General features: G+C 56.8%; 1 protein-coding gene across 2 annotated transcripts in view; it reads left to right on the top strand.

Moving 5' to 3' along the window:
- SLC12A3 (solute carrier family 12 (sodium/chloride transporter), member 3) overlaps positions 1 to 12,011 on the top strand; it is a 28,709-nt gene extending 16,698 nt beyond the window's left edge. For both annotated transcript variants that reach the window (XM_005873533.2, XM_005873532.2), the window contains exons 21-26: positions 236 to 337; positions 1,321 to 1,432; positions 2,625 to 2,711; positions 3,459 to 3,594; positions 4,938 to 5,005; positions 10,208 to 12,011. In XM_005873533.2, coding sequence (XP_005873595.1) covers positions 236 to 337; positions 1,321 to 1,432; positions 2,625 to 2,711; positions 3,459 to 3,594; positions 4,938 to 5,005; positions 10,208 to 10,349 — 647 coding nt within the window. In that variant the 3' untranslated portion in view covers positions 10,350 to 12,011. The remainder of the gene's footprint in view (positions 1 to 235; positions 338 to 1,320; positions 1,433 to 2,624; positions 2,712 to 3,458; positions 3,595 to 4,937; positions 5,006 to 10,207) is intronic.
- The last annotated feature ends 35 nt before the right edge of the window (positions 12,012 to 12,046 follow it).

Raw genomic sequence — 12,046 nt, 5'->3', positions numbered from 1 at the left:
TCCCGCCACGCTGTGGGGAGGCAGGGGTACCCACAGTGCAACAGCCAGGGCATCCTGTGGGCATCTGTGAGAGGCTGCTAGGGGTGCTCTGGGTCACTCCTTCCCCCAGGCATGCCCTCAGCAGGGTGCACAGCCCCGCAACAGCCAGTCCACCGCCCAGGGCAGCTGTCGCAGGCAGACTCGGGCGTGTGAATGAGCTGCCCCTGGGTGACCGCCCCTCCGCTCTGCTCCTCAGTGGACCCCGAGGCCCTGGTGCGGGAGGAGCAGGCCAGCACCATCTTCCAGTCGGAGCAGGGCAAGAAGACCATCGACATCTACTGGCTGTTCGACGACGGAGGTCAGCGCCCCTGCACACACACGCACGCACACACATACACACGGGCGCACACACGCGCACACACACACACACACATGTGCTCTCCCCTGGCACACGTGCTCTCCCCGGCCGTCTTCCCTCTGAGGCCCTCTGTCTCTTGATCCGCCCTTCCTGGCCGCTCTTGACACGGGCTCTGGTGGGACCTCAGAGCCCTGCAAAGGGGGGACCGGGGCCCCTGGGCCCACCCCTGGGCTTGGGGGAGCCTAGGCGGGCTCCTCTCTTGGTCCCCAGCTTTTCAGCTGTTAAATAAATGGGGACTTACAGGGAGGAGCCATGTCAATGTGAGCCGGAACCTTCAGACTCGATGGGCCTCAGGGGTCGCAGCACACAGCATACATGGGGAAGGGGGGCTGGTGCCCAGGAAGGCTCAGGAATACTGACTACCCACAGAAATACGCTCGCGCCCATTTTTCTTAAAACCCATGACTCAGCTCTATCGGCCCAACCTCTGATGTTTCTGCTCTAATATGTTCTCTGAGTGACAGCCACCTTGACTGAGCACTTATGCTCAATGCAGCCCCCTGGTAGGAACTATTATTAACCCCCTTTACAAACAAAGAAAGTGAGGCCCAGAGTGGTGACATAATTTGTCCAAGGTTACGCAGTCACAAGTGACAGCCGGTCCTTGGCCTTGTGAGGAGAGATGACAGGGAGGGCTGAGGGCCCCCACCCGCTGGTCAAATGTTCAATCTTCAAGAAATGCCCGAGATCCTGATTTTAAGTGAAATCCCCCAATTATTACACGCCAGCTCACTTATTTGAAAGCATGGTGCAGGCCAAGTAAACCTGAGCCCACAGAGCCCTGTGTGCCACTCTGGTTTACTCCGGCATGCCCATTATACAGATGGGCAAACTGAGGTCTGGAGATGGGAATTGGTGCGAACCCAGAGAGAGCTCCACCCTGAGAGCATTTTCCTCTTGATTCCCGGGACCCTCCTTGCCAGGCCTCACCCTCCTCATCCCCTACCTCCTCGGCCGCAAGAAGAGATGGAGCAAATGCAGGATCCGAGTGTTCGTGGGCGGCCAGATCAACAGGATGGACGAGGAGAGGAAGGCGTAAGTGGGGAGCAGGTGGTGTCCCTTGATAAGATGCAGATGCCCCTGTCTCGACCATGACAGGGAGGGATGTTATATTTTAAAATCACACATCTGCTCAGGGAGAAACCTGTGTGACATGAAGGATGGAAAAGACCCCTCCTCCTGGGAAATGAGGCAGAGCTTAGAATCTGCAGGGCCATGTCCCCGTCAGGCTTGGGTGGCCATCCCTGGTGAAACAAGAGGTGACTTTAAACCTATTTTTATTGATTTCAGAGAGGAAGGGAGAGGGAGAGAGAGATAGTAACATCAACAATGAAAGAGAACCATTGATCGGCTGCCTCCTGCACTCGCCCCACTGGGGATCGAGCCCACAACCCGGGCATGTGCCCTGACTGGGAATCAAACTGTGACCTCCTGGTTCATAGGTCCACTCTCAACCCCTGAGCCACCACGGCCAGGCCACGAGTGACTGCAGTGGCCAGGAGATGGGGCAGCAAATGCTATGGAATAAGCGACAGTTCTCCTCGACTTTGTGGCTGACGCTGCGGAAGGCTCTCTGCTCGGGGACCCAGGCTTCCCTCCTACCTAAGGCAGAGAGGGTGGGCCTGGCTGGGGGCATGGCAGGTGCCGGCATCCAGCCAGAATCTGGTGACATTGGCTAATTTGCCTGGTTTTATTGGTCACCTCTTTGATCAGATGTGTAGACACATAAAAAAGTGAGGTGTGCAGCCCAGAGCTGGTCACAGGTACTGGCCAATTACTTTTCCATGTCACTCGTCATCAGCTGACCTGCCTTATCAGAATGCATTTATCGTCTGCTCCCCTACTCCCCGGCCAGGTTAGAATGTAAACTCCACAAGGGCAGGATTTGCTTTGTTTTGCTCACTGCTGTGTCCTCAGCGGACGAGCAATAAAAATTTGAGGAATGAATAGATACATTGAAAAATATTTCTATATTATAAAAAAAAATATCTCCATCTTGCCCGGGCGAGGCTCAGTGGTTGAGCGTCGACCTTTGAACCAGGAGGTCACGGTTCGATTCCCGGTCAGGGCACATGCTGGGTTGCCGGCTGGATCCCCAGCTGCGGGGCGTGCAGGAGGGAGACAGACAATGATTTTCTCTCATCATGGATGTTTCTATCTCTCCCTCTCCCTTCCTCTCTGAAATCAATAAAAAGAAATATTTTTTAAAAAAATCTCCATCTTCCAGGATCATTTCTCTTCTGAGCAAGTTCCGCCTGGGATTCCAGGAAGTTCACATCCTTCCTGACATCAACCAGAAGCCGCGGGCTGAGCAGTGAGTCCTGTGGGATGATTTTCTCTCATCATGGATGTTTCTATCTCTCCCTCTCCCTTCCTCTCTGAAATCAATAAAAAGAAATATTTTTTAAAAAAATCTCCATCTTCCAGGATCATTTCTCTTCTGAGCAAGTTCCGCCTGGGATTCCAGGAAGTTCACATCCTTCCTGACATCAACCAGAAGCCGCGGGCTGAGCAGTGAGTCCTGTGGGGGCGGGGGTGGGGGTGGGGGTCCAGGCAGAAGGGCGGCTTGTGCCCTGTGACCCCTCTACCATCGCCCCTTTCTCTCCGGTGAGCCAAGGGCAGGGGCGCTGTCCTCCCGCCTAGACTGAGCTCATGGAACGAAAGAGGAGGGAGGAGGTTTGCAGGTGTTTAGTTTCCCGTTTGCGTTCCTTCCTCTGCATATCGGAGCTCTCCTCTCCCTTCCAAGCACACCTGGGCGGAGGCCACCTGGGCGGAGGCCGGCGAAAGCTGACGCTGGTGCTTTTCTCAGAGCGAGTGTTTTTTTTGTGTTTTTGTTGTTGTTGTTACTTCTCACCCCAGGATATTTTTCCACGATTTTTAGAGAGAGTGGGAGAGAGAGGGAAAGACGGAGAGAAACATTGAAGTGAGAGAAGCACATCGATTGGTTGCCTCTTGCAGGTGCCCGACCAGGGCCCAGGTCAGGGTCAGGTGCCCTTTAAGCTCTTACTGGTGCGTGGAAATCAGGCCGTCTTACCTGGTGTCCCCGCTCGCTCTGTCCCAGCACCAAGCGCTTTGAGGACATGATTGCGCCCTTCCGCCTGAATGACGGCTTCAAGGACGAGGCCACCGTGGCCGAGATGAGGCGGGACTGCCCCTGGAAGATCTCGGATGAGGAGATGAACAAGAATAGAGTCAAGGTGCAGAGGGAGAAGGGCCTCGCTGGCAGGAGGGGTGTCAGGCGTTTTTGTGGGTTGGGACCCTGGGCCCATGCGTCCTGAGCTTCCTTAACGCCCTCCCCTGGCCCCCAGCCCTGCTTCCCTCCCCCTCACACCCAGCCTTGGAGGCATCCTCCAGCCACAGTCACTGGGCTGCGCTGAAGGGTGCCCGGTTGTGGGTTGTGGAACTCACAGCCATCCCGGGCCTGAGATCCTGGTCCTCCCGCCCAGTTTGAGTCCCCCTCACCATGACGATGGATGGCCGGAGTCCGTCTCCCTCTCTCCCCCAGACTCTGTGCCCCGTGGGGACTCTGAGACAAGTGGGGAGGCCAAGGGAGAAGTTGTCCAGCAGCCTGGCTCCTCCCCTTAGCCTGTAGCCCCACCCCAGATGCAGCCAAAGCCGTGGCAGCCCCCTCCCCAGACAGCGCCCTCAGGACTTTCCTAAGGGCTGAAGGAGCGTGGTGGCCACCCTGGCCGTTCTGAGGTCAGGGGCTCGGGGATCACAGTTTGTCACCCGGGGGTGGGATTGCTGCTGTCACTTGGTGAGTGGAGGGCAGGGATGATGCTAAACATCCTTCAGGCCACAGGACAGTGCCCACAAGAATTCCTCTCTCCTAATGTCTGTAGTGGGAGGTCCGGGGGCCCTGACCTAGGTTCATTCACTTCCCTCAATTTTCCATTCTCTCAAATGGGTGTCCATCTCCTGCCAGACTCGGGTGCCAATCATTTCTGAACGGTTTGGAGACAGGCCTTGGGCTGGGCGGGAGCCTCCCCCACACCCCGGCCCCACACAAGCTTTGGGGATTCCTGCCCAGAGGCACACACAGCTCCCAGCTCCTTGGGAAAAGACGAGAGTCCAAACGAAGCTCTCGCCGACCCTCTCATGGAGGATCGTCCCACCCCTGCTCGGTTCCACCGTATCAGGAGCCTCCGCACGCTCGTGGGCTATGTCACTCCATCTCCCCCAGACTCCCCTGGGGCGGGCCTCATACTCATTTCACAGATGGAGACAGAGGAGCCCAGGCAGTCAGCGTGCCTTGCTCAGTCCTCTCTGTGCTGAACTATCAGCTGTCCCAGCACCACGTGAGCTGGTTCCCCCCATAACTCCCCCTCCCCCACCTCTGTCCTGGCCGTGGTCATAAGGTCAGGCAAGGAGAAACCCAGGAGGGCTTCGCACAGTAGGGCCGCTTCCTCCTCGGAGGCAGGAGAACGGATAAGGATAGGGACAAGGCACACATCCTGTCTGAAACGTTGAAGAGGCCCCCGGCTGGGTGGGGCCTGCTCCTGGGGACGTGGGACGTGACCGGTGGCTTTTCCTCGCCCAGTCCCTGCGGCAGGTGCGGCTGAATGAGATTCTGCTGGATTACTCCCGAGACGCCGCGCTCGTGGTCATGTGAGTAGCTGAGAGGGCCTGGCGCCGAGGCCCAGGGTGGCGGCTTTGGGAGGGTGGCCCCTGCTGGGGACCTGAGCCTTCTTCCCCTGTGAGACGCAAGGGCCCACAGTCTCACCCGAGTGCCTTAAACAGAAGTCTTAACTTCACAGGCTGAAGGTCTTTTTTTTTTTTTTAAAGGGTTTATTGGGCTATTGCTAGTAAAAAAAAAAAAAGGCAGGAGCCGGCCAGCATGGCTCAGTGGTTGAGCGTTGACCTATGAACCAGGAGGTCATGGTTCCATTCCCAATCAGGGCACATGCCTGGGTTGCGGGGCTCAATCCCCAGTGTGGGGTGTGCAGGAGGCAGCCAATCCATGATTCTCTCTCATCATCAGTGTTTCTATCTCCCTCTCCTTTCCTCTCTGAAATCAATAAAAATATATTTTAAAAAATAAGGAGGGAAGGAAGGAGGAAAGGGAGAAAGAACCAGGTCCTGGGACAGGGGGTCTGAACCCCGCGGCTGCGCCTGGCGGAAAAGCCAGCATGTCCTGGAGTTGAGCGTCTTATACACCAAATGGAGGGACAGAGATCTGGGTGGCTCTGAAAGCAGTAAGGTGGCCACAGCGTCCACAGGAAGACGTGTCCGCGCCTGTGGGCTGGCCGGGGGCAGAGACGGGAAAGTCCACGTGTGAATAAGCAGAGGCTCCTGGCAACGGTGGCGCCTGGCGGCTCCCCCTTTTAGGTAAACGTGGACAGAGCTCCTGGCAGTCAGCGGATGTTCCCACACACACGCAGGGCGTGCCAGGCGTCTGTTGGTTTTGCCCGGCAGTTAACCGATCCACCCCTCTTGTCTCCTCCTCCTGCCCTCTGGCCTGAGATCATTTACTTTGGGGCAGCTCACAGCGCAGGATGGTCAGGGCCAGCTGGCCCAACCCGAGGCCTCAACCGTCCCAGGCCTCCCTGCCGCCCCTCACCACTGCTCTTCCCTTCCCTGTCGCCTTTTCCTGCCGAACTCGTCTTGGCAAAGGGGACCCAGGTCATTCCAGAGGGAAATCGATTCCTGCTTGTTTGGGAATCACCCAGCCCTCTTTGGCCGCCGGCCACCCCCAATGGATGTCGGTGCCAAGTCTGGGCAACAGGAGCAGAGGCCGCACCAGCCCACTGCCCAGGCTCTGAGCCGGTCAGCCCTCGGGCTTCCGTTGCCACTGCCTGTCCAGTAACCCACCACCTCTGGTGGGCACTGGCCAGGGCTGAGTAAGTGGGAGGTGACAATGGCACAGAGAGGGTCTCACGGTGGCTTTACTCTCTCGGAGGAAGACATGGCCAGCGATGCCACCAGAGTCCCCTCCCCGGGAGGCCCAGCTCAGAGGCGAACACTGGCCTTCCTTGCATTTCCGGGGGGCTAGCCCCCTGGGAATCCCGCAGGCCAGCCAGCAGCCTGTGGAACCTGTTTTTCCTACCTGAAACCAGGATCAGGGGCCTGATGCAAAATGACAATGTGGGGGCCCTCTGTTCAAAACCCATTCGGAATCTCAGGATGGTGTCAGCGGGCGTTAAACCCAGCGTGAGACCCTTCGAAGTACGGGTTGTGCAAAGGTGCAGTTTGCAGGCCTGGGAAACTGGCTCGCCCGACACTGCCTGGGGCTCTTAGGGAGATGGATTTTTTTGTACAAAGAAAATGCTTCCTTTAATGAGGAAAGTGCTGGGTTTATCTCCAAGCCTCTGGCCAGTATGTCTCCAGAGAATGTCCCCAGGGTAGGGTTGGCCTGGGAGAAGCCTGGGTCACAGTGCAAGGTGGGACTGGCTTCGTGCTGGGACAGCTCCCCAGCGTCTCCTTGGGTGTGGTAGCTGGTGTGTGACAGCTGGGGTGTGCGGGCATGCCCCCCCCCCCCATGACTGCCACCTCTGTTCAGAGAAGCAGGCTAATACTTGTCTTTGCAATTGGCCCTCCTTCTCTGAGCCTCAGTTTCCCTGATTATAGAAAAGAGTTACCTGAAATGACTTCTTTCACTCGGGCCTGTTATGGTTCCAGGTTAATTTGCCACCTGCTGGCACCGCTCCCATCCTACTCCCCCCTCACCCCCCAGACCCCACGGGGAAAGCATGCCCTGCCCACCAGCCTCTGTGGGATTAGCCGATACAAAGAACATTGAGTCCAGTCGCCTCAGAGCAGCCGCCTGCACACAGCGTCCCACCCCCGGGGGCAGCTCCAGCTGTTGCCCACAGGGGCCGGCTGTTGGCTGCCGGCCGCTCCTCTGGGACAGCACGTACTGCTTTTTTTGCATCACTAATCTCCAACCCAGACTGCCGCCCCACCTTCAGGGGCCTGGAAAATGGCAAATTCCTCCATTCCTTCCAGAAACCCGCATTCTCCAGAACTTCCGAGGAAACAGAAATTCCCCAAGCCCCAGTAAAATGACAGAATCCCATTTCCCAGCATCCTCAGATGCATGGGCCATGCTCCAGCGAGGGGTGAGGCAGAATCTGGTTGTTTGCTGCCTACAAGTCCGTCGTTTATCTGATTATGGCTGTGTTTCAGTTCCGCTTAACCTGCACTGAACCACCCTATAACCAGCCCGACCAGCTCTGCCCGGATCGACAACCTTATTTCTGGTCTAACTTGGGGGTCTAGACTCTTCTTTTTTTCAATAAAGACTCCCTCCTCAAACCCCAATAGTGATAATCAAAATAATAATCAGCATGCATTGATTGAGCCTGTCAGACACTCAAGGTATTGGGCCTGATTAATTTTCAAAACTCTACGAACTGGCTCTATTTTAATCACCCGACACACACGCACGCACACACACAGAGACACACATACACAGACACACACGCACACACACTTTGGAAATGAGGACATTGAGCCTCAGAGAAGTTAAGCAACTTGCCTGGGGCCTCACAGCTGTGAAGCGGGGGTTGGGCTATGAAGCTGTGACACCGGTTCTGAGGCAGGGTCACCGGTTTTGCATGTAGCTGAGATCCAAGGCTGCCTTTCTTTGTGGCTAAGAGATGCAATTGTGAACAAAAAGCCCCTTGCCCCAGAGTGGCCTTTTTTCTAAAGATTAGTAGCTTAACACGCACACATCCTGCGAGCTGGACTGGCGTGTCAGCGACTGGCGCTGGCCCCGCAGGAATGAGGGGTGTCCCCCCCCCTGAGACGCAGCCACCGGTCCCCTCCCCTCATGGCCTTGGAGGTTTCTGAATTTAGTGCCTGAAAATGATGTGATGGTCCCCAGAGGGCAATTGCAGCCTTTGGCATAATGTAACTCAGGAAGTTCGGTTTCAATATGCCCACTTCCCTTTCCCCAGAGAGTCACCAGTCACAGACTCATTCTAACTAAACGTCCTTGTTCCCCCTGCCTTCCCCAGTCCTGGGGAACTTGCTTTTTAAAAGAGGGTAGTGTCCCAAGTAAAGCTTTATTTTTTATTTTTTTATTGATTTCAGAGAGGAAGGGAGAGGGAGAGAGAGAGAAACATCAATGATGAGAGAGAATCATTAATGATGAGAGAGAATCATTGGTAGGCCACCTCCTGCACGCCCCACACTGGGGATTGGGCCCGCAACCCAGGCATGTGCCCTGACTGGGAGTCGAACCGGGACCTCCTGGTTCATAGGTCAACGTTCAACCACCGAGCCACACCAGCCAGGCCCAAGTGAAGCTCTTGAGGGTGGAGTTTTAAATAAGGGGCAGCTGTTTAGGGGCCTCAATTCGCCTTCTCAGAGAAGTGGGGGTTGCAGGGAGCCGAGGCAGCTGGGGTGGGCGGTCCCAGGACTTTGGGTCAAGTCCCAGCTCCGCCACTCACCAGCTTGGTCAATAATAACAAGTGATGAGAACAGCTGCTGATGGGATGAGCCGCTGGCGAGGGGCCCTCGGTGTGCTAGTCTTCCTCGGGGCTCGCAGACACCCCAGGAGGGAGCTGTGTGTGTCCTCGCTCGAGGGCAGAGAACGCGGCTCGGGCAGCGAGCCATCTGTTAAAGCCACATGGCTGATGGCGTGACAACGCCACGACTCAGAAGGCTTCTCTGACGCCAGCGTCACGCGGCCCCATCCTTTCTGCCCCGTGTCCCCAGCTGTGGGCCCTGCTTTCTCCCCAGGGTTGTTTTGAGGTTCAGCTGAAATAAAACCTGCAGGTGCGCAGTCCCACGTACGGTGCTGGGGCCCCCACTTCCTGTAACCCAGCTGGCTCTGTGAGACGCCGGCTTCTCCCAGCGCCGAGAGCAGGGCAGCTGTGGCACCACGATGCCTTTTTGGAATCTCAAGACGGTAAAAGAGTCACTGCCTGAAACAGCCATGAGAATATGGCGGACCAGCCTCCCTGAGCAGCGAGTTATTTGCACAGCTTTGCAGTTGGGACCAGGAGCCCTCCCAGGGCGAGGGCGGAGACCTGCTCCCAGGGCCTCACCTATAGGGCAGGACAAGGACACGTGTGTGAAGGTGTCATGTTGTGGCCGCAGGCAGGTGTGTGGCTGGAGAGGCAAGGCTGGCCTGATTGGAGTGGCCTGAGGGGTGGGATCACCCACTTAACATCCCAACAGATCGGACCGTGTTCTAGGTGCAGGAGAAAGGGGAGTGAATAGGACAGACCCGCCTGCTTGAGTGAACATCCATTCTAGTGCAGGGAGACAGACAATGAATGAATGAATGAATGAATGAATGAAAAGAGGGTTTTGAGAGTGTGAAGTGCTGTGGAGACAATGACACAGGGTGATGTGAGAGAGCTGGGAGAACTGCTCTGCAGGGGGGGGTGGGGGAGAGGGGTGACCAGGGAAGCAGGTGCACTTGAGCCAGGATCTAAATGATTCAAAGGAGTCAACCAGATAAAGAGCTGGGGGCGCTGCCTGCCAGGTAGAGAGAGCAGCAGGTGCAAAGGCCCTGGGGCAGGAGTAGGCTTGCCATTTTGTCCAGGGGTGATCAGAAAGCCGCCGTGCTCTAGGGCTGCGAGCAAGGCTGAGGGTGGGAGCAGGTAAGATCCAGGAGGCTGGTGGGGACCAGATCGTGGTGCCTTACAGGCCATGGCTTCGTTCAGAAATGCTCCACGGCCGGAAGTACACTTAGAGTCCTGCTTCTAGGGAGGGTGACAGGTCATTCTGGGGTGGCCGGGAAGAAGGGCTTGGAAGGGGTCACTAAACAGCGTTGCCGTTCAGAAAGCCAACCGCGAGCTGGGCCGCGTGCGGAAGGCCCCTGGGTCATTCCTCGTCTGCCTTTCCCCTGCCCCCCAGCACCTTGCCCATCGGGAGGAAGGGGAAGTGCCCGAGCTCGCTGTACATGGCCTGGCTGGAGACGCTGTCCCAGGACCTCCGCCCGCCCGTCATCCTGATCCGAGGGAACCAGGAGAACGTGCTCACCTTCTACTGCCAGTAACGCCAAGCGTGGCCACGCCTGCCCGAGGCCGAGGGCGCATCCCCTGGGACCCACTCTCCATGGACGCGGCCCGAGCTCCGTCCCGCCCCAGGATCTGACTGAAGAGGCTGCAGGTTTCCAAACTTTGGCCGGACCCCACGCCCCTCGGACCTGTCCTCCGGGCTGGGTTTTATGGGCTGGCGAAGGAGCCTTTGAAGCTGGGTGAAAAGTTCTCTGGCGGATCCATCGTCCTTTTAAGTTCTTCTGATTCTGATGGCGGCAAATTAAGATTTCAGTCTTTGATTGATAGACAAGTTTGAGTCAGAGTGTTGGCTGTTTGTACAGACGTTCCCGTGCCTGCCTCCTGCAAGGTCAGGAGAAAGTGCGCCCCACGTACACACCCCTGTCGCCCTCACCGAGGGATGCAGGGCTCCTGGAACCTCCATACTCATGCAAATTTCTCTAACCACCTCTCACCCCCTGCGCTTTCAATAATAGTGCGTCTTCGTCTTCGGTGTTTTGCCTGCTTCGCTGGGAGCCCAGGGACTTTCAGGGCTGTGGCCCACAGTGAGGGATAGATTTTACGTCGAGCCTTGGAACAGACACACTTACCCTCACGCGGGTGACGCACGCCGATCTGTGCTGCTCTGATTCTCCTTCTCCTTTGAATGTTGGTTGCCATCCCCTCATGAGTGTGGGACCCACTCATGGGGGTGACCCCGGTTTGAAAAGCAGCGTAGACCTTCCTTTGGGAGAGAGTTAGGGAGTCTGGTGCCAGGGTGTGCAGCTTTAGATCTGGTTGGGGATGGAGGATGGATGGTTGGTTAGGGATGCAGGTATCGGGGGGTCAAGAATGGAGAAGCAGAGCTGCGGGGTGCAAGATTGGACAAAGGATCCGAAAGGTGCATGTGCGGCCCCAGGTCGGGTGAAAGGATGGGAGGAGGGGCCACTGGTAAGAGATAGAGCCAGTGCATTGTGGGTGGTCGTAGAATGGGGGTCAGAGTTGAGAACCTGGGGAAGATGGGCCTTGTTCATGCACAGGTGTTGGGGTCCCGGGATTGAACACCCCCAGAATGCTTGCACCAACCACACTTGGATGCGAGAGCAGAATGAACGTGAAGAGACTCCAGTGCTGGTGGGTGGGGCTCCCTGAAAGGGCATCTCAGTTCTGGGTGCACGTGTGTAGCATGCAGTGAGCTGTTGGCGGGCACGGCTGGCTGGGCCTTTTCCAGGAGACGGGTGGCGAAGGAACAAGGCAGCTTTGGGTCTGCTCAGCCCCCTCCCAGCCCCCTGAAGCACCCACTCAGTTATGGAGGGTTAGGACCGAAGGACGCTGGCATTTCTCGGGTCATGCGGCTGCAGAGAACAACGGCTCTGGTCTCAGGCTGTTCCAAGTCCCACCGGTCTTTTGCTCAGCAGGACTCCTAGAGTGACCCAGCGCCTGGCTGAGCTGACTGCCTGGGGACGGTGCCTCTGCTCCCTGGGGGCCTCGGGAGGGTGCCTGCCTCAGCCATTCCCCCAACTCCAGATAAGATAAAACCTCCGTCAGGGAATACAGTCCGAAGCCACATGGAAAACTATTTCCTGGTGAACGGACACTCCCTCTCCAGACCTCAGGGAGACCTGACCCAAGGACAGAAATTGCTTTGGCTTCAGGCATTAAATACTAAAAGCAAAACTTCACTAGGAGGGAGACTGAATTTTTAACAATGATAATA

The sequence above is a fragment of the Myotis brandtii genome, unplaced genomic scaffold, assembly GCF_000412655.1.
Source record: "Myotis brandtii unplaced genomic scaffold, ASM41265v1 scaffold411, whole genome shotgun sequence".
NCBI classification, from domain to species: domain Eukaryota; kingdom Metazoa; phylum Chordata; class Mammalia; order Chiroptera; family Vespertilionidae; genus Myotis; species Myotis brandtii.
Note: the sequence above shows the minus strand (reverse complement) of the source record. Positions and strands in the feature narration are given on the sequence as shown.